General features: G+C 35.0%; 1 protein-coding gene across 11 annotated transcripts; it reads right to left on the bottom strand.

Moving 5' to 3' along the window:
* Positions 1 to 3,867: 3,867 nt before the first annotated feature.
* On the bottom strand, positions 3,868 to 12,178 carry LOC141667668 (DNA repair protein REV1-like). Of its 11 annotated transcripts, none has more exons than XR_012552728.1 (9): positions 11,848 to 12,171; positions 11,734 to 11,767; positions 5,469 to 5,603; positions 5,234 to 5,369; positions 5,062 to 5,150; positions 4,896 to 4,946; positions 4,604 to 4,807; positions 4,192 to 4,232; positions 3,868 to 4,108 (listed from the first exon to the last, which is right to left on the bottom strand). XR_012552728.1 is itself a non-coding variant. In XM_074474236.1 (9 exons), exons 4-7 carry the CDS (start codon positions 5,442 to 5,444, stop codon positions 4,619 to 4,621), a joined length of 540 nt encoding a protein of 179 aa, XP_074330337.1. In that variant the 5' UTR covers positions 5,445 to 5,603; positions 5,775 to 10,684; positions 11,734 to 11,767; positions 11,848 to 12,169; the 3' UTR covers positions 3,868 to 4,108; positions 4,192 to 4,232; positions 4,604 to 4,618. The 11 variants fall into 11 exon arrangements, 6 of the variants coding, with proteins under 6 accessions (XP_074330337.1, XP_074330340.1, XP_074330338.1 ...); XR_012552730.1 differs by having other exon boundaries at positions 5,234 to 5,366; positions 5,469 to 5,590; XR_012552727.1 differs by having other exon boundaries at positions 5,234 to 5,366; positions 11,848 to 12,170.
* Between the last annotated feature and the right edge of the window lie 6,812 nt (positions 12,179 to 18,990).

Below are 18,990 nucleotides of genomic sequence, written 5' to 3'. Positions count from 1 at the left end.
TGGTTTCTCTATGGTAGATGCAAAGGCTTGTAGATGCAAAGGTTTTCAGCACCAATTGTGGTACTGAAAACTGAATGCAGCTCTGGGAGTTGTCATTGCATCTTCACTGTATGATGTTTTTACCTTCTAGAGCGAACTCAAGGAGTTTCATACAGCCCCCTGGCTGAAGTAATTCACCGACAATTCTATCAGGCTCTGCTAGAACTCTTTAAATTACAAGAACCCGACGCCCAACCTGTTTCATGTCAAACCAATTAGCAAGATACTACAGGTTAAACAAGATCCTGTGTGAAATCATGCCGCAAATAATAGAAAAATACTTTAAAGCTTCTTGAAAATAATAGTATAGGTTCTTTCCTTTTGAAGTCTTAACATATTGCTAATATACCACTATCTATAATTTTATCCCCTTCCCGACCACCACCACATTGTAATCGGATAATTTGAAATCATTGTCTTATGCATAAAACTGTAATGATTAAACCGATGCCAGAGCAATGACATGTGAGCAGGTAAGTCATAGGGAAGTGAAGAATTACATTTCCAAGTGTACAAGCCAGAGCAGAACCAGCAACACCAGCACCTACGATAATGATATCTGGATTTCGCGCTCTCTCTTCCTGAAATTCATCATCAGGGATTGGTTTCGTGCTTTCTGTTATTTGATTCTACAGTAAGCATTCATTCTTCTTGTTCTTCTAATACTAATATAAATATAAAGGCTTGTAGATGTGAGTGGAGAGAGGCGCTTGAGATATCATTGAGGATTTTGTTTACGATGCTTTATATCAAGATACTAAACTGTTAAGGTTTTTTATTGGGTCGGGCCTTTGTTAGAGGGCTACTTAAGTGATAAGTAGATGAATCTTTATAAGTTACTTAAGTGTTTGGATACTTTTACTTATAAGTGAGAATTTTTTTAAAATTAAATGAATTAAAATATATTATTTTTAAATAATTATCTTAATTTGTGTTATAAATATTTTCACCGATCCAACTGTATGGATGTCAATAGATATAAATATTTACCAAATTTTTAGATCAAAATAATTTCATTTGGTTATATATTCACTTTAAAAGTCAAACATGAGTTTGACTAGTACAACTACATAGAGTTTATAGTTGCCTTGGTCTTTCATTTTTTAAAAATTATTTTTCATCGATTCAACCGTACGAATGTCAATAGATATATATTATTGATATAACCAAAGTTTTAAGAAAAACATTTATTTGGTTTGCCAATTTTAAAAGTCAAGCATCAGTTTCACTAGTACAACTAACTAATGTTTAGTCCTGAATTGGAGTTTCGATTTTTTTAAAAATATTTTTCATCGATCCAACCGTATGATTGTCAATAGATATATATAATAGTGGTATAACCAAAATTTTATATCAAAATATTTTTATTTGGTTTTCCATTTTAAAAGTCAAACATGAGTTTGACTAACACAACTAACTAGCATCAATTTTATTTTTTTAACAAGTAAAGAAATTTGAAAATTCTTTTAGTGCACAATTTATATATTCAATAACTATTTTTTTTATTTGGATAACTTTTATTCTCTCCCATATTCATAATTTCAAAATATTCACTACCATTTAAATAAGTTTTTTATTCAAAATTAGAATTCTTAAAAAATCCTAAATACATCCGAATTCCATTGAAATATAACTTCGACAAGGGCGGGAAATTTCCCTCATATTTTTTCAAAAAATTTTGAAGTATGAGTAATTTTCCCGCCATTTTAAATATAAAATTTGACCAAAATCGGTTGAATTTTAGGAGTGCCAAATAAAATATTTTGCGGAATAATTTCCTCCACTTTTTTATTGGGTTAAATATCAAGTAGGACTCTTACTGCGTCCAAATGTATCAAAGGAGTCCAAATGTATCGTTAGTCGAAATTCTTAAAAATATTATATATTGAGTTTAGCACATTTTTATGAATGATTTTACATCCAAATGAAAGATTCTAAGTTCTAGTATTTTAGATAATATTTTTAATTTTTTTTAAAATTTATTTACTCTTTATTTTTATTTAAATCAAATAATACAATCAAAAAATTAAAAATAAATTGTTGATAAAATTTTAAAAATCTAACAATATTATCTAAAATAATGGAACTCGTAACCTTTCATTTGGATGTAATATCATTCATAAAAAATGTGAGAAACTCAATATATAATATTTTTAAGAATTTCGACTAATGATAGAGTGATATATTTGATATAAATTTTTAAATGAGTGACTCATTTGAGTCAGTTTTGTAACCAGTGACTCACTTGATATATTTGGACGCAGTAAGTGACCTACTTGATATTTAACCCCTTTTTTATTGGGGCTAAATTTGACTGAAATTTTTTTTCGGTCGAATTTAGGGGCTAAATTCGACTGAATTTTTTTGTTGGTCGAATTTAGGGGCTAATTTCGACCGTTTTAGTTGAACCGTTTTCGGTTAAAATTGGTTGTAAATACGACCGTTTTAATATGACTGTTTGAATTCGACCTGGGCCGGTCGAATTTAGCCTTGTCCTAGGGATTCAACCGCCTGCGGTCGAATTTAACCCCAGTCGAATTTAAATCAGTTGTATTTAATCTTGTTTTCTTGTAGTGTTTATGGCAGCAACCGCAGCTGCATGTCAGGAAATTTGGCTAAGGAAAATGGTGAACAAAGTGACTGGTAATCTTGTTAAACCAGTAGTGTTGTACATAGAACAGGTCCGCTATTGATTTGGCGAAGAATCCAGTTTTTCACGGAAAGAGCAAACACATTGATATCCGATACCATTTCATTAGAGAATGTGTCGAGAATGGTGATATTATCATTAAGCATATTGCTACATTGCTACAGACCTACAACGCGCTGACATTCTAACAAAGGCTCTGCCAGCTGCTGGTTTTGAGAAGATGAGATCGTTGTTGGGTGTGAGAGAGCTCGAGGTGATGGTTTAGAATAAAGGGAAGAATGTATTAATCTAAACTATTTATTATTCCCCATGTTTTATTTTTTAATTGTTAGTCTGAGTTTAGTTGCTTAGTTGAATTGGTCTTTCACGTTGTTGAGAGATTGTAGGAGTGCCAATAACGTTAGGTGGTAGAGTGTTTTCAGGAAGTCAGGTGCTGGTTTTTAGCCATTATCTTTTAAGCCAATTTATATTTATCTTGTATTGTTTATGGAATAAAACTTAGAACGTTCAGAGACATGTTTTGCTTGTCCAGTTTACTAAACAAACACCTTTATCTATATTTACTTCTGTGATCAGATTCTAGGTTTAAGCAACATATATATCACCAAACAAAGCAATACAAAATGTTGTACAATTTATAAGGGTTAAATATCAAAATGGTCACTCAACTGAAGGTCATATATCAGTTTAATCATCAAATTTAACGAGGTATCATTTGAATCACTAAAGTAATAATAAATATCAAATAGATACCTCAAAATATGTGCTCGAGAATTAAAATTTATTTTATGGAGTTCTAAACATTTTTTTAAAATCTTATTACAACCAAATTAAAAGTTATGGATTCATAATATTTTAGATGATTTTTTGAAATTTTTAAAAATTTATCTACTAATTATTTTTATTTAAATAGAGCAAATGACTACAAAATTAAAAATAAATAGTAGATAAATTTAAAAAAATCTTATTATATTATAGAAAATACTAGAATTCATACATTTTCATTTGATTGTAATAAGATACAAGAAAAATATATAGAACTCCATAAAATAAATTTTAATTTTCGAGCCCATATTTTGAGATATATGTATGATATTTATTATGACCTTAGTGATTCAAATGATACCCGGTTAACTTTGATGATTAAACTGATATATGGCGTTTAGTTGAGTGACCACTTTGATATTTAACCCCAATTTATAATTCAAAATCATCTGCTACATCCCATAATGTATACATTCTTGTTGAAACAGCCAAAAATATGCCTTCTTTGCTAAATCGGATGCATGGTGGAGCCTAAAAAAAGCAACAGGTGGAATCTCATCACCTCAAGCCAACTTTCTGCAACTTCTTCTTGTCTATATTTTGTGATCTTTTGTGATCCATGATTGTGGTTGTCCAACTTAAATTATCAATACCCTGCAACATCAAATACCGTACTTAGAGATGTCTACAAAATAAAGGCAAGAAGTAGAACATCCAAACTTCCAAACTCAAACTACCTGGAGCTGTACTCTACAGCAAGAAGTAGAACATCAACACCCTGAACAGTAATAAAGATGTGCAGAACATCAATGAAATATGATACAAAAGAACTGAATTATTCAATTTACAGAAAATCGTAACTTCCAAACTCAAACTGCTTGGAGCTGTAATCTACAGTCTACATTTACTATTACATATATTTTAATTGACTTCACCTCAAGTCCTTTCCTTCTGTAAGTGTAATACACTCCTGAGTTAGAAAGTAAATGAATAGTATGTGTTCATGACATTTCAGGCTAGTAAGAAAAGAACTAAAGTCCTCTACCTTTGAACATGTAGAAAACAATCTAATTCATAACAGTACTCAAAGGCATCTGGAACACCAAAAGAAAAAATCAAGTCCATTGTGTATCATAGTCAAATGCATACCTTATCAGCGGGAATCTAGAACTGACCATCTGGTTTAGCAGTTCTAGTAGCAAGGCGTGCCATAAGCATATTCCCGGCAATGCCAACACTTGCTTTGCAACCTGTAGTGTCAAATACCTCATTTCTTATAATAGAAGCTAAATGATAATGATCCTCCACCTCAGAATTTGAGACATCTAAGAATGCTTCATCACAACCAACGGCCTGCATATAGCTAAATTAATTGTTAATTCGGTATAAGATAATAAACAACCACATAGTCCTAGAAAACAAAATTTACTTCCAGCCCAACCTGTACTTTATTGCAGTGCTTATGCAGTATGTCGTAAAATTGATCAGCGACCTAAAAATTATGCAAAAAACTCAAAACCTTTAAAGTGAGAGAGATAGAAGGAAGTATGGGTTTATATATCTTATCAAGAAATACATAATCGTAGAGGTTGGTGCTTTGATACTACCTCTTCATATGCTTCAAAATTATATGGAACGATGACAAGGTCTGGGCAGATAGATTTTGCATCCCTAACTAAAATTATCGCCCTCACTCCTGAACATATACAAGTTTTAATGACAAAAAGTAACTTTAAAGTATCCAATGCAGCATAGATATTTGTTCATAACAACACCAACCATACGCTCTGTCAGGATAATTTGCTGATGAAATTTCAGTAGTTCCACGAGGATTGTCAGAGTGACAAACAGCAACAGGCTTATCTTGTAATTCAGGATGGTTCCTTATAATGACAGAGACAAAGAAACAATCCTGCTGCACAAACATGGTTAAGTTTCCAAAAATCAAAATGAAACATAATTTGAATATCATATTCCAGAATATACACATTTCTCCCCTCTAGCTTTACTAAACCTGACAATGTTATTGTTGTATCGTTTTTGTATATTTAAAAGGATCGTATCCATTGCCCAAAACCTCGCGTATTAGCAGCCTGCCGAGAACTTCATGATGCACACTCTCTCTGTTACTTCTTTCTGCATAATGTTCCTTGCATATGAGTGAAACAAAATCAAAGCTATCAGGAGAGAGGAAAGAAAAGTACAACCTAAAAGAGTGATTTTGATGGGCTGTAGAAAGTGATTCTCATTCTACATTCTATTACCATGTTTTACGTTTTAAGAAACAAGTCTTTCTGTAAAGTTTTAGTGTTCTTATTACCTGGTTGTTATGAGTCCGCGAGTAGGATCTCGTCACAGGTCTGTTAGCAGGAAAACCCTCCTGATTTCCCTTGTCTTTCCTGTTCTTCGATATCCTATTCTTGAACTTGTGATGGTGATTTATTAAGAGATCACCAACTCTCCTCTGACGATATTTTATTGAATTCTGAATGAATTTTTATTCCATCTGTTCCTTCCTTTAAATAGGATTACAAAGGATTATAACTAACTCACTCCCCAAGAAATAAAGATACTATCAAATAAATAAATATACTAATTCCTAAACAATGGAATTTAAAGATACTGCTTCCTAAAGTTTAGCTAAGAGATCTGGTGTTATTTTCTTTTATACGTCTTTCCAATAAAAGCATCCATAACATTACTCCCCTCCCAGACTAAGAGCTTGTCCTCAGGCTCGAATTCTGGATAAGACTCTTGAAACTCAAGCAAAGGAACCCAAGTAGTTTTAGCCAATGACAAGCCTGCCCAAGCAACTAGGAGTTCAACAACACCTCGGTTTAGGCGGGAACGGATAACAGATTCAGGTTGAGGAAATATTTTCCCATCTTTCAGCAGTCGAAATGTTGGGACACTAGCTGGAGGAACAACTTTAAATTCCTTAAGCAATGAAATGTGAAAAACATCATGAATTTTATTGTGCTCCGGAAGTTCTAACTTATAAGCTACCAAGATCTTGAATGGTCCAAAAAACTTAGGAGCTAGCTTATGATTCGACCTTCTACCCAAAGAACGTTGACGATAAGGTTGCAGTTTCAACCAAACAAATTGTCAAGGCTCAAATGATAACTCTCGATGATGTTGGTCATACACTTGTTTCATGCAAAGTTGTGCTTGTTGAAGACGAAAGTGTACATCACCTATTGGGGAATCTCTGTCTTGTAAGGAACGACCAACCTTTTCCAAACGGGTAGAACCAGGTTCATAAGACAACAAACAGGGAGGATCACGACCATAAACAAGTCAAAAAGGTGTCATGCCTAAAGAAGAATAGAATGCAGTGTTATAACAATACTCAGCCCATAGAAGATAATCAACCCATTTTCGCGGTTGATCCCCAACAAAGCAACGAAGATACATCTCAATCGTTTGATTCACAACTTCAGTTTGGCCATCAGATTGAGGATGGTATGCAGAGGAAAAAGCCAAGGTAGTACCACTTAATTGAAACAATTCCTGCCAAAAGTTACTTTTAAAAACAGGATCTCTGTCACTAACAATAGATCCTGGCAACCCATGTAAACGAAATATTTGAGTTAAGAAAACATGAGCAACTGAAGTTGCACTAAACGGATGTGAAAGAGGGATAAAATGTGCATACTTAGAGAAACGATCCACTACAACGTAAAGAACAGATTTTCCCCTTACTTTCGGTAGTCCATCAATAAAATCCATGGAAATTACGGCCCAGATCTGCATAGGAATGGGAAGAGGCTGTAGAAGACCAGCTGGATGCAAATTTTCCCATTTGTGTTGTTGACAAATAGAACAATTTTGGATGAATTCTCCAATAGAGGCCTTTTCTCCTTGCCAATAAAACTCAGCTTGAACACGATATAATGTTTTCTGAATACCTTCATGTGTGGAGTTATGAATACTAGAAATGATGTTTGGGATCAAAGGTGAATTAGGTAGAAGGTAAACACGACCTTTGTAGGTCACCAGCCCATTTGAAAAAGCCCAATTAGAACCTGTTGTTCCTGAATGAGTTTGTTAAACAAGTTTTGTCAACTCCGTTGATTCTACCACCTCTTGACGAACATTATCTAATAAGTTGACGCGTGGGACCGAAATACCACACACAAATATAGTTTCTTCATCGCGCCTTGACAAAGCATCTGCTGCCCGGTCTAATGATCTTGCCTTGTGATCTACTCGAAAATCAAATCCAAGTAGTTTACTAACCCAGTGCTGTTGGGGAGGAGTGACAAGTCGTTGCTCGAGGAGATACTTAAGGCTATAGTGATCAGTTTTTATAACAAATGATCGTCCCCACAATAATGCTGAACTGCTCTAGCTAATCTAATTAATTCACGTTCATAGGCTGGTAACTTTAGATGCCGATCAACTAGTTTCTGACTAAAGAGAGCAATTGGATGTCCTTGTTGTTGTAGGACAGCACCAATCCTCATGCCAGATGCATCACATTCAACAACGAACTTAATATCAAAGTTTGGTAATTGCAAGACTGGAGTAGTAGACAAGGCATTTTGTAACTGGGCAAAAGCCATTTCAGCAACACTGTCCCACTTAAAGGCATTCTTCCGTAACAAATTTGTTAGAGGAGCAGCTAGCACACCATAATTTTGCATAAATTTACGGTAATATCCAGTCAAACCGAGGAAGCTACATAGAACCTTCGCTGAATGAGGTTGGTGCCATTCCTTTATTGCTTGTATTTTAGAACTATCCACCGAAACACCATTGCCATTAATAATGTGGCCCAATTATGTGACCTGATTCTCCCCAAAATAGCACTTGGATCGCTTGAGAAACAATGTATGTTCTCTTAGGAGCCCAAAAATAATTCATAAATGATGCATGTGTTCGACCCAAGTTTAACTATATACCGATATATGATCAAAGAATACTAAAACAAATTTGCGAAGGTGGAGCTGAAATACCTCTTTCATCAAAGACTGAAATATGGATGGTGCGTTTGTGAGACCAAATGACATGACTAAAAATTCAAAGTGGCCATGATAAGTGCGGAAAGTAGACTTTTCAATATCCACTGGATCCATTCTGACCTGAAAGTATCCTGATATGAGATCTAGTTTTGTGAAATATCGAGCACCATGAAGTTTATCCATTAACTCATCCACTACTGGAATAGCAAATTTATCCTTAATAGTTTTATTATTCAGCTCTCTCTAGTCGACACAAAATATCCATGTACCATCATGTTTTGCAACTAACAAGATGGGAGAAGAAACGGGGAACGACTAGGCCGAATAATCCTTTGCTTTAACATTTCAGCATATTGCCTTTCGATCTCATCTTTTTACAAGTGTGGAAATCGATAAGGTCGAACTACAACTGGTTCAGAACCGTTCAGCAAAGTGATCTTATGATCACAAGATCGAGGGGGGGGAATTCCTTTGGGTTCTTGAAATATATTCAAAAAATCTGCTAATAATCTTCCCATCTCCAGGGCATGTTTTGTTTTCTCCTTTAATATATAAACCTGCAGGTGATTTCCTTCCACTAATTTCCCCTTCCAAGTTACTCTCTTGTAATTCAAACAAAATGTCATATTTAGAGAGTTAAAATCCCATAATATCGGGCCTAAAGTGTTAAGCCATTTTACACCAAGAACGACATCAAACCCGTCAAAATTGAAAACAAATAAATCAGTAGTAAATGATTCTGAATCAACTAGTATTTGAACTTACTTACATATCCCTGGACAATGTACCTTTTCACCATTTGTAACGGCTACTTGTAACCTCGGTTTAATTTCCATTTGTAAATTTAGTTATAGGGCAGCCTTTTTATTTATAAAATTATGCGTACTTCCCTAATCAACAAGGATCAATATCGGTTTACCATCTATCCTCGCTTGCAATTGCATAGTCTGGAAATTCTTTATACCAGTGATTGCATTAAGTGAAATCTCTGGTTCGAGCAAATGAGATTCTTCTTCGTAATCCTCGTTTTCATCCACCACTAGAAGGTAAAAAAGTCTCTTGCATTTATGCCCTGCTGAATAGAGTTCATCATAGTTAAAACACTGTCCTTTTTCCCCATCGTTCGGACATCTCAGCCTTGGACAAGCGTCGAATAGGGGGTGCAATAACACTGCTGCCCGCACCAGATACTGATTTTGAATTGTTGCTCATTTGTGGTTTCAAGTTAATACTTGTTGATGATCTTTGCTCACGACTGGTTGCAGATGATAAAGATGTTTCAAATACCCTAGGGGCTGCCCATGTAGTTTGGGGTCTCCAGGTATTGGTACTTCAACGATTAAGTTGCATTTTTATTTCAAATGTTTGAGCCAGATTCATGGCTGTTACCATATTGAGAGGATTCCACATCTCTACATCCACTCTGAGATTTTCCACTAGTCCTGCAGTGAACATGTCAACTTGCTGGTCTGATCGTACGGTAGTTGCTCTGGCAAGAAGGGTTTGAAATGATACTCTTCTATAGTTCCGGTCTGTTTCAGGTTGATTAATTCACCTAATGGGTTGTTTGTTAATGGAGGACCAAACCTGAGAAGGCAATACGATTTAAATTGTATCCAATTGATCCCTGGTTCTTCCTGTTCCAGCCTATAATACCATACTTGTGCCTCTTTGGTCATGTGAAATGCGGCTAATCCCATCTTGTCACGTTCTTCGGTTCGTTGGTTGGAGAAAAATTGCTAACATCTGTATAACCATCCCAAGAGATCTCCACTTCCATTATAAGATGGGAATTCCAACCTACTATATTTGGGTACGAAAGCAACTCCTTCTACCGTTTTTAAATTAGATGATGTATCTGGACCCGATTCGCAGCCTGTGGAGGTTGAAGACTTGTCTGACCCCTTTTCCTTGTTAGAATAATGTAACTCCATTAAACATCTCAATTCTTGCACACCGTCTTTGATTTCCCGCATCTCCTTATTATTTTCTGTGAGTTTACGCTCCAAGTCATTAACCCTATTCGTCAATTGCTCAAAGTCACCCATGACGACAGGCTCTGATGCCAAGTTGTTATGAGTCCGCGAGTAGGATCTCGTCACAGGTCTGTGAGCAGGAAAACCCTCCTTATTTCCCTTGTCTTTCCTGTTCTTCGATGAACCTATTCTTGAACTTGTGATGGTGATTTATTAAGAGATCACCAACTCTCCTCTGACAATATTTTATTGAATTCTGAATGAATTTTTATTCCATCTGTTCCTTCCTTTAAATAGGATTACAAAGGATTATAACTAACTTACTCCCCAAGAAATAAAGATACTATCAAATAAATAAATATACTAAATCCTAAACAATAGGAATTTAAAGATACTACTTCCTAAAGTTTAGCTAAGAGATCTGGTGTTATTTTCTTTTATACGTCTTTCCAATAAAAGTATCCATAACACTGATAAATATGTATTACATGAATGACAGACCTTATAATTAAATTTCATATTAATCTATATTTCTGAGGACCCCTAATCTAATTAATTCATGATAATAAGCTTCTAAGTTCTTACTAAACTTGCTGAGGACCACTAATCTAATTTATTCTGAAACAAGGATTTTTTAAAAATAGCATTTACATAGGCATGATTCCTCTGGAACTCATATCACTGATTATTAAAACATTATATACAAAAAGAATAATATTCAATGATTCATCTTCCATAGATTACTATCATTTTTATAAACTATTGGTGGAGTCTTTCTTTATATGTTTCTCATAAAATTAAGTGTTTGAACAGATTTTTTCATAAAAAAAAACCCTTAATTATATATATCAACTGTCACTTTTGTTGTAACAATTCATATTCAATTGGCTAATCAGTGTATCTTTAAAACTAAGGCTTCCCTGAGACTTGTATTTCACCAACTAGCTCTAACCCTTTTAATCCAAACCCCCACACATATTAATTTCATATAACTCACTATTATCATAAACATAGTTTAAGCCTTGGGTTTTCTTCATAATTCTCTTTTCAATCTAGCTACCTATGTCGAAAGAAAATAACATAAGGCCTGTTAAAGAAAATAGAAGTTCCTCCAAAGAAAAAGATGGTCAGAAGCCATGGCTTCTGGGAATCCAAGATAAGCCATGACACACAGAAACCTTATTACCTAACCAAACTAAAATCAGCTTCATGGAATTCAAGATAAGCCCAAATTTTAATTGGAAAAACATGCTTATATATAATAAAAAACAAACATATACCAACTGAAAAAGAGATATGCATATATAATTACCATAAAAATCACAAAATAACTTACTTTATAGATGACCCAAGATGAAAAATCAACCGATCTATAAAAAAAAGTTCAATTAAAACCCAAAATTTAAATTTTGAAACCAAAAAATAGAAAAACACGTACAAATCGACTTACTTAACAGCACCATCGAGTAGATTAAAGATTCATCTGCAAGAACCGAGTATTTTAATTGAAAGAAAAAAAGGAGGCTATGAGTTAATTAGGAATTTGACAGTTGGGGGTTTGAGCTAATTAGTATTTCAATCTAGGGTTAGGGTTCGACTATGTTCGATTTAGGTTTCTATCTAGGGTTATTGAGTGTGTATCAGGGGTTTGATTTAGGTTTTGAGAATGAGTAGAATAGAAACTTAGACTTTGAGTTTGTGAAGAGTGCGGGGGAATGAAAATGGGTTGAGGGAGAAATGATTTTAAGTAAAAGGGGAACTGTTTTAAGTAACTGGAAAGGTGTGTATCGCGTGTTTTTCAATTTTTTAAAACATAGTCTAGACATCGGTTGTTATTTCAACTATTGTGTGAATATTACTTTAACATCGATTTCGTAAATACAACCGATGTTAAATGGGTGATATATATTGAATATTTTCTTGTAGTGTGGCCTCTCCTGGATGACAGCGTTCTGCAGAAGCAACAAGGTGTCAAAAGCTTCTATATCCTTTAAACTTGGTTTTATGACTGTGGATTTGTTTTTAGGTTTGAACATCACTATATCTGAACAGAGGATTAATCAAAAGAATAACTAAGAACAAAGAAATGAGTACTAAATAATATTAATGGTCGACAACAAAATGTGGTGACTTTATTTTGTGGCTATTTAGATGTGTGTCTATTTATAAGAAATACTAGGGTTTGAAGGAGGGAAATAAAATTTGGAAATGGTTTTGAAGATGATTAAACCAAAAGAATACCATATTGGGCTTGGGTAACCAAAAAAATTTAACGATACAAAATTATTAGTGTTTGTTAGGTCACACACACTGTAGAGGGGGGTGAATACAGTGTATAGCACAATCAAATCGAACTTTAATAACTCAAGTACCATAAAACAAACTTTATTCAAAAATATAAACTCTGTTACAGTATGGAACTGTCCTCTCTCAGTGATGAAAAAATATCACGAGAGCTGCTAGGGTTACAATAAATAATCTTCTCGATAATGATAACACTTATAGTGTAAACCCTATGTCTGTGTTTATATACTACACAGTTACAAGATAATCGCTAATTGATATGGAATATAATTCTGCTTCCTAAAATATATCAATTAGATATCTTTTCTTCCAAGTATTCTATTCTTCATAGAATTCCATCTTCATGCATATCTCTTCTTATGTTTTTCTCGATCTTCTCTTCCTGTAAATCAGCTGCCTTCCTTATTATCTGAACGTTTCCTTCAAGTCCTGATATTATCTTCTGATAAATATCTCCTGAACCTTAAGTACTGACGACTTAAGTTCTGACTTCAGTATAAGTGCTGATTTCAGTTAAGTACTGATTTGTCCTGTTTAAATAAGATCTGAAAAAACTAAACATAAATCACATTAGTCATGACATTATCAAATATATCTAAAAATCTCCCCCAACTTGTAAATTAGCATAATATACAAGTTAACAGATATTTGATGATGTCAAAAACATTAAGTACAAATGCATGGGAATTTGACTAGATAACTACAACTTATAGTCCTTAAAGCTTTACCAACTTTATCTTCTGATAACAACTTCAGTCTGTATTCATATCAGAATTTGAGCAGTTGTTGATCTTGAATTGGCTTCATTTTCTGATCTCTCTGATGTCAGGAGTTGTTCTGAGATAGTTCTTCAACAAACATCTTTCAGCATATCTGAGTTCATCCACCATCCTCCTTTTAGCATCTTTAAGTTCTACAGAATCTTTACCAGTTTGAAAGATTGCAGCCCTGAGATCATTAATTTTAGCTTTCATTATATCCTGATCCAGTGTGATCAAATACGCCTTGTCAGACTCAAGATTGAATTCCACAGCCCTGTAACCCAGAAAGGTAGTTATAATCTTAGCAGAGTTGGGCTTCATCTCAACAATATCACCCTTTTGATCTCTGTACTTTGGAAGATATGTGTTGTCAGACTTAACAGAATAAAGCCTTTTCTGTCTCTGAATCTGATTATTCAAATAGTTTGCAACACTTTCTGTTATTTTGTCATTCACTTGAAGTAAGAATAATACATGTTCCAATTCTTCATAATACTTCGGTGAAATGGCATTTTCCCTTATATGATAAACCCCACCATCTGTCATGAAATACAACAAGATGTGTTCTTTCAAGTAGGTATGGTAAACCATCTGTACAGATTCTAGTTGATTCAATCTTTCAGGTGTGGCTCCAAAACCTGGTTCACTTAAGGAAGTTGGATCATTGGTTATGTTTTGTATTCTTCTTTCATCAGCAGTTCCCAGTCCAGTTTTATCTCTTGCTTCCTTTCTAGTAACCACTCTTGCTTCAAAACCACTTGTAGCAGTCTTCAAAGGTTGAGTCTGTTTGGCTTTGGTGAATCCTGGTAGGAGTATCTTTGAAGGTTTAACATGAGCAATGTTAGAGGTTTCCTTTGGTTTATCTTCTGATATCAAGTTAATTTGAGCTATGTCAGAGGTTACTTGCTTCTTTAAGATATCAAACCTAACTCTATCTTTACTCTGAACAACTTGAGCCATGTCAGAGGTTGTCTTAGAAATTTTTCTTGAAGTCAGAGCAAGATCAGCATCTTCAACAGTAATTTCTTCATCCACGGGAGGCACATAAACCTTGATAGGTTCAGCAATTTTCTCTTTGCCATTGGACCTTGGATCTATCTGCAATTGTGATTTAGCTTTGTTTACTTCAGGATTTGTCCTTTCTTTTATCACAATGCCTTTGAGTTTTGGAAGTTTCTTTTTACCAACAGAAGCTTCAGATTTAGATTTGAATTTTTCTGACTTAAGTCTACCTTCTTCTTCCATCAGACTCTCCAAGTCCATTCCTGGATTTTCCTTAAGAAATAACTGTCTTGACATTTCTTCATCAAGATCTAAAAGTTCATCAGAACTAATCCTTTTACCAGTAGCAGAAGTAATTATTTTTCCAGCATCAGAACTTATCCTGTGACTTGTAATTCCAGCTCTTCTTGATGAGAAACTTATACCTTGACCATGACCTCCACCCATTCCAGAGTTTCCCTGGTCATCTTTTTCATCATCTTTCCCCTTCAGTGTCTGATCAGTTTTGTATTTGAACTTAATTACTTTCTCCCCCTTTTTGGCATCAGCAGGTAAGAGAAGAGAGACAAGCAATTCCACTGAGGCTTGGATTTCATCAAGTTGAGATTGCTGAGAAGCTTGATTCTTCAAAATATCATCAATCTGAGATTGTTGCTTCTCTTGTGTCTTTGCAATGTAAGCAACTCTATCAAAGGTAGGTTTAAAGAAACTTTTCTTTTCAAGTTTCTTAACTGTTTCTTGCTTGAGCAATTCTTCCTGAATTTTATGTAACTCTACAAGAGTTTTTGAATGGAAACCTTGAAGATGTCTAGTACTCAAGGCAGTGACTCGAAGTTGTGTCTTGAAATCATCATTAATTAACATTTCATCAGCTTTTGCCAAGTGCTCAGCAAGAATCTTTTCAGATGGAACAAAGGTAACTGAGTTCCATTCCTTAGTCCACTCCTGTCCTCGAGGAGTTTCACTCCAAGGTACTGGTGTTTCTCTTGTAATAAACTTCTTAACTAGTTCAGATTTATGAACAGTTTGTTGAGGTGCATGTCTTGAAGGACCAGCTGTATCAGCATCTGCATTAATAGCAGCATCACCAGTAGGTTCAGTATGTGAAGCATCAGAACTAACAGAATCAGCATCTTCTGATAAAATAACAGTATGAGAAGCAATTGAGGCTTCATCATCATCCTCTAAGTGCTGATCTGGTGCCAAGTTCTGATCAATAGCCATATCCTGATGCTCACCTATATTCTGATCATCAACATCTAAATGCAGAGAAGGTGTAGTAGACAATTCTGGAGTTTGAGTAGCATCAGTAACAGGTGTTGTTGATGGATGAATTGTTGTTGGAGCTTCTAAGTAGAGAACCTCAGGCACAACCAGGTTTTGAATATCAATTTCAGCACTTGTGTCTGGGTCTACAGGAGGTACAATTTCATGTTCATGAGACACAAATGTTGTGTTTGCCTTGTCTGCAGTAGCTTCCTGAGGTGGGGACAATGAAGAAGGAGATGCAGTAGCTTCAGCAAATTCTGGTTCTTTTGAGATCAGAGATTCCTGATCTCCTTTCTTAGCTGCTGCTTCTTCATCATCTGAAGCTGGCCATTTAGCTCTCTGTTTCTTGTATCTCTTTGAAGGTGGGGATTCCTTCGGAGGTTCAGCAGAAGTCATTTTTCTAAGCCTTTTGAGAAGCTTAGATCCCCCAATTCCAGAATCTTTCTGAGAAGAAACCTTCTCAGCTTCTGTAACAACAGGTTCTGATGCAGAAACCTGCTCCTCACTATCAGACTCATCTCTCAGAACAATCATCCTTCTCTTCTGTGGTGTTTGAGAAACAGTCTTTGTCCTCTTGGGCTTGGAAGATGAAGGCTTCACAGTAGGTGCTGAGGATGAAGGTTGAGCTGTCTGTGAAGGTGTGAGATATGATTTGAGATATGTTCTGAGGGATGGTTGAGGTATAGATGTATGAGTGGTATGTTCTGATGGTTGCTGTGGTGTTTGGAATTTGGTGCTGGGTTGTACATCAGGATAAACAGATCTATAGGTTTCAGGATCAGCATTTACCAAGATCTGTTTTACAGACTGGGGAATCTGTAAAGGTCTAACCACTGTTTTCTTAAGGTCAGCATTTACCAAGTCAATAAAGGCTCATTTTGCAAGTTTAAAAGGTGGATATAAGTCAGTAGTAGGTTGGGCTTCATCAGCATAACAGAAATTATATATAAGCTGACAGAATCTAGCAAAGTAGATAACATTCCTATCCTCTGTCATCATAACCCCAATAAAACCTATCACAACACTTACAAAATTAAAATGAGTTTGGTTAAGAATAGCATACCCGATGTGCTGACTCATTATTGGAATGGCATCAAAGTTATAACACTTATTCCCGAAGGCTTTAGTGATGCAGTCGAAGAAGAAGCTCCATTCCTTTCTGATATGTACCCATTTCAACTGTCCAAGCTTAGCCAAACTCCTTTCATACCCCAAACTGTCCATTAACTCTTGTAGAGCTGATTCCTCTGGTGTTGAAAAAATACAGCCTTCTGGTAAATGTAAGGCCTTGCGAATTGTACAAGGAGTTACCACATGTTCAGAATCATCCACTTCAAAAACAATACTGGGAGTACCAGTTGCACCACCATTATTAAAATGCCCAGTCCGCCAAAACGTCAGAACTTGTTGGCTTGAAAACACTGAAGGTTGGGTCAATACATACCCAATTTCACTGTGTGCAAGAAGATCTTGCACAAAATGCAACTCAGACGGAGCTTCATCATGATTGAGAATTGCAGCATAGTTATTTGGAACGAACTTAGCTCCATCAATGATCAAATCCTTAGGTGCCATGAGAAAAATGGAAAATTGAGAGTGCCTGTAAGGTGTTTGATAAAATGTCTGTATGAAAAACAACTTCAGGAGATGAGAGTTAGTAAAAGTGAAGAAAGAGAGATAAAGTGTAAAAGTAAATAAAATATTGTATAATCTTCTCTCTCGCTTACTTATACATGGTTAAAAAAAATATAACCGTTGGACACCTGTCAGACATGCAGCAATAATGAATAGTTAATGGGCACGGGAAAACAGTAATCATTACTTATCACATGGAGTTTTTCAAGGAAAAACCGTTCCACTTACCCAGTAATCCCATTAATTGAGGTAAGTCAGTTGTAATTAAAAATTTAAACTGTTCCCACTTATTCAATTATTTTCACTGCAAAACTAATATTCTGAAAATAAATTTTGAGTGTGAGAATGACCAAAATAAATCAAGTAAACAAGTACTGATATTTTAAAATCAGAACTTAATTTAAATCAATGATTAAAATGATCATCAGAACATGGATATATCAGGATTTAACAGTGCAGTTAAATTGCAAACATCTCAGAGACAAAATCTTGCAAAAATAAGAAATTCCATTAATATATTAAGAGAATACATTCATGAAATTGAAATTACATCAGAGTATTACAAGACTGTCCTAAGCTTCTATACCTAACATCAACAGCTTTTGTCCTTGGCTAAGAAGCCGGACAAAGCTGACGATGAAGAAAAATAGGAAGAAGAAAATAAATTATTTCTTCTTCTGACACTCTACAAAAAGAATAGCGAGTCGAATGATTCGCTCTTGGTGGCGGAGAGCTTCCAGACGTTCTTCCTCCAATCGCTCCAGATGGCGATGGTAGTCCATGTAAAAGAACAGGAGGTGTGTGAGAACCTCTAGGGGAACCGAGTCCCAAATCTCATCAGGATTGACAGTTACGTGCCATTTCTGCTGCCAGGCCTCACAGCTCAGCTCCATGTTGAAGGTCTCATAGTTCAAAAATATATTGTAGTTGACCATATTTGTGTTGGTATAAAGGAAAGGAGAGTGAGTATGTGAGAAAAGAAATGATGTGTAGGCTGATGTGAAGTGTTGGTTTAGATAGGCAAGAGAATACCAGGAGACGCATGATAATTTAATGCTGACAGGTAGAAATAATTCTACCTCGTCTCCCTAGACTGGGAAGAGGAAAAACAGTCATTGGAAGTGTAAAACGAGGTTTAATGTGCACAAGAAACAACTAAAAATTACCGTGCATGTACGTATACCACTATCCCTAATTATATTGACTGTTAATATTCCACCCAAGCATATTCTGATTTAAAATGAGACTGTTTCATATTTTAACCACAAATAAGTCAAGTAAAGGATCAGAATTTAATATCAGAACTTAGACATATATCAGAACTTAACAGTCATCAGAACATGATTTCTTAACTCGAAAAATGAATGCCTATCTCCGTAATTCTTCACCCAAATTCTGATATCGATTCTTTAGAACTTAATCATCATAACGTTCAACAGAACCTGTCCTCAGAATATATGCAATCTGACACATAAATTGTTCATCTACAACAACATAGATCACCACAGTAATTTTCATCATTCATATGGAGTGTTAGTGTGTGCATTAAGCTAAATATTAGACAAAGAGTAAAGTCTGATTCACTTCAGTACATCTTAGAAATAAGGCATAACTAAAACTTT

Source organism: Apium graveolens, chromosome 6 (genome assembly GCF_009905375.1).
Source record: "Apium graveolens cultivar Ventura chromosome 6, ASM990537v1, whole genome shotgun sequence".
Taxonomy (NCBI): Eukaryota; Viridiplantae; Streptophyta; class Magnoliopsida; order Apiales; family Apiaceae; genus Apium; species Apium graveolens.
This window is presented reverse-complemented; position numbering and strand designations above follow the sequence as displayed.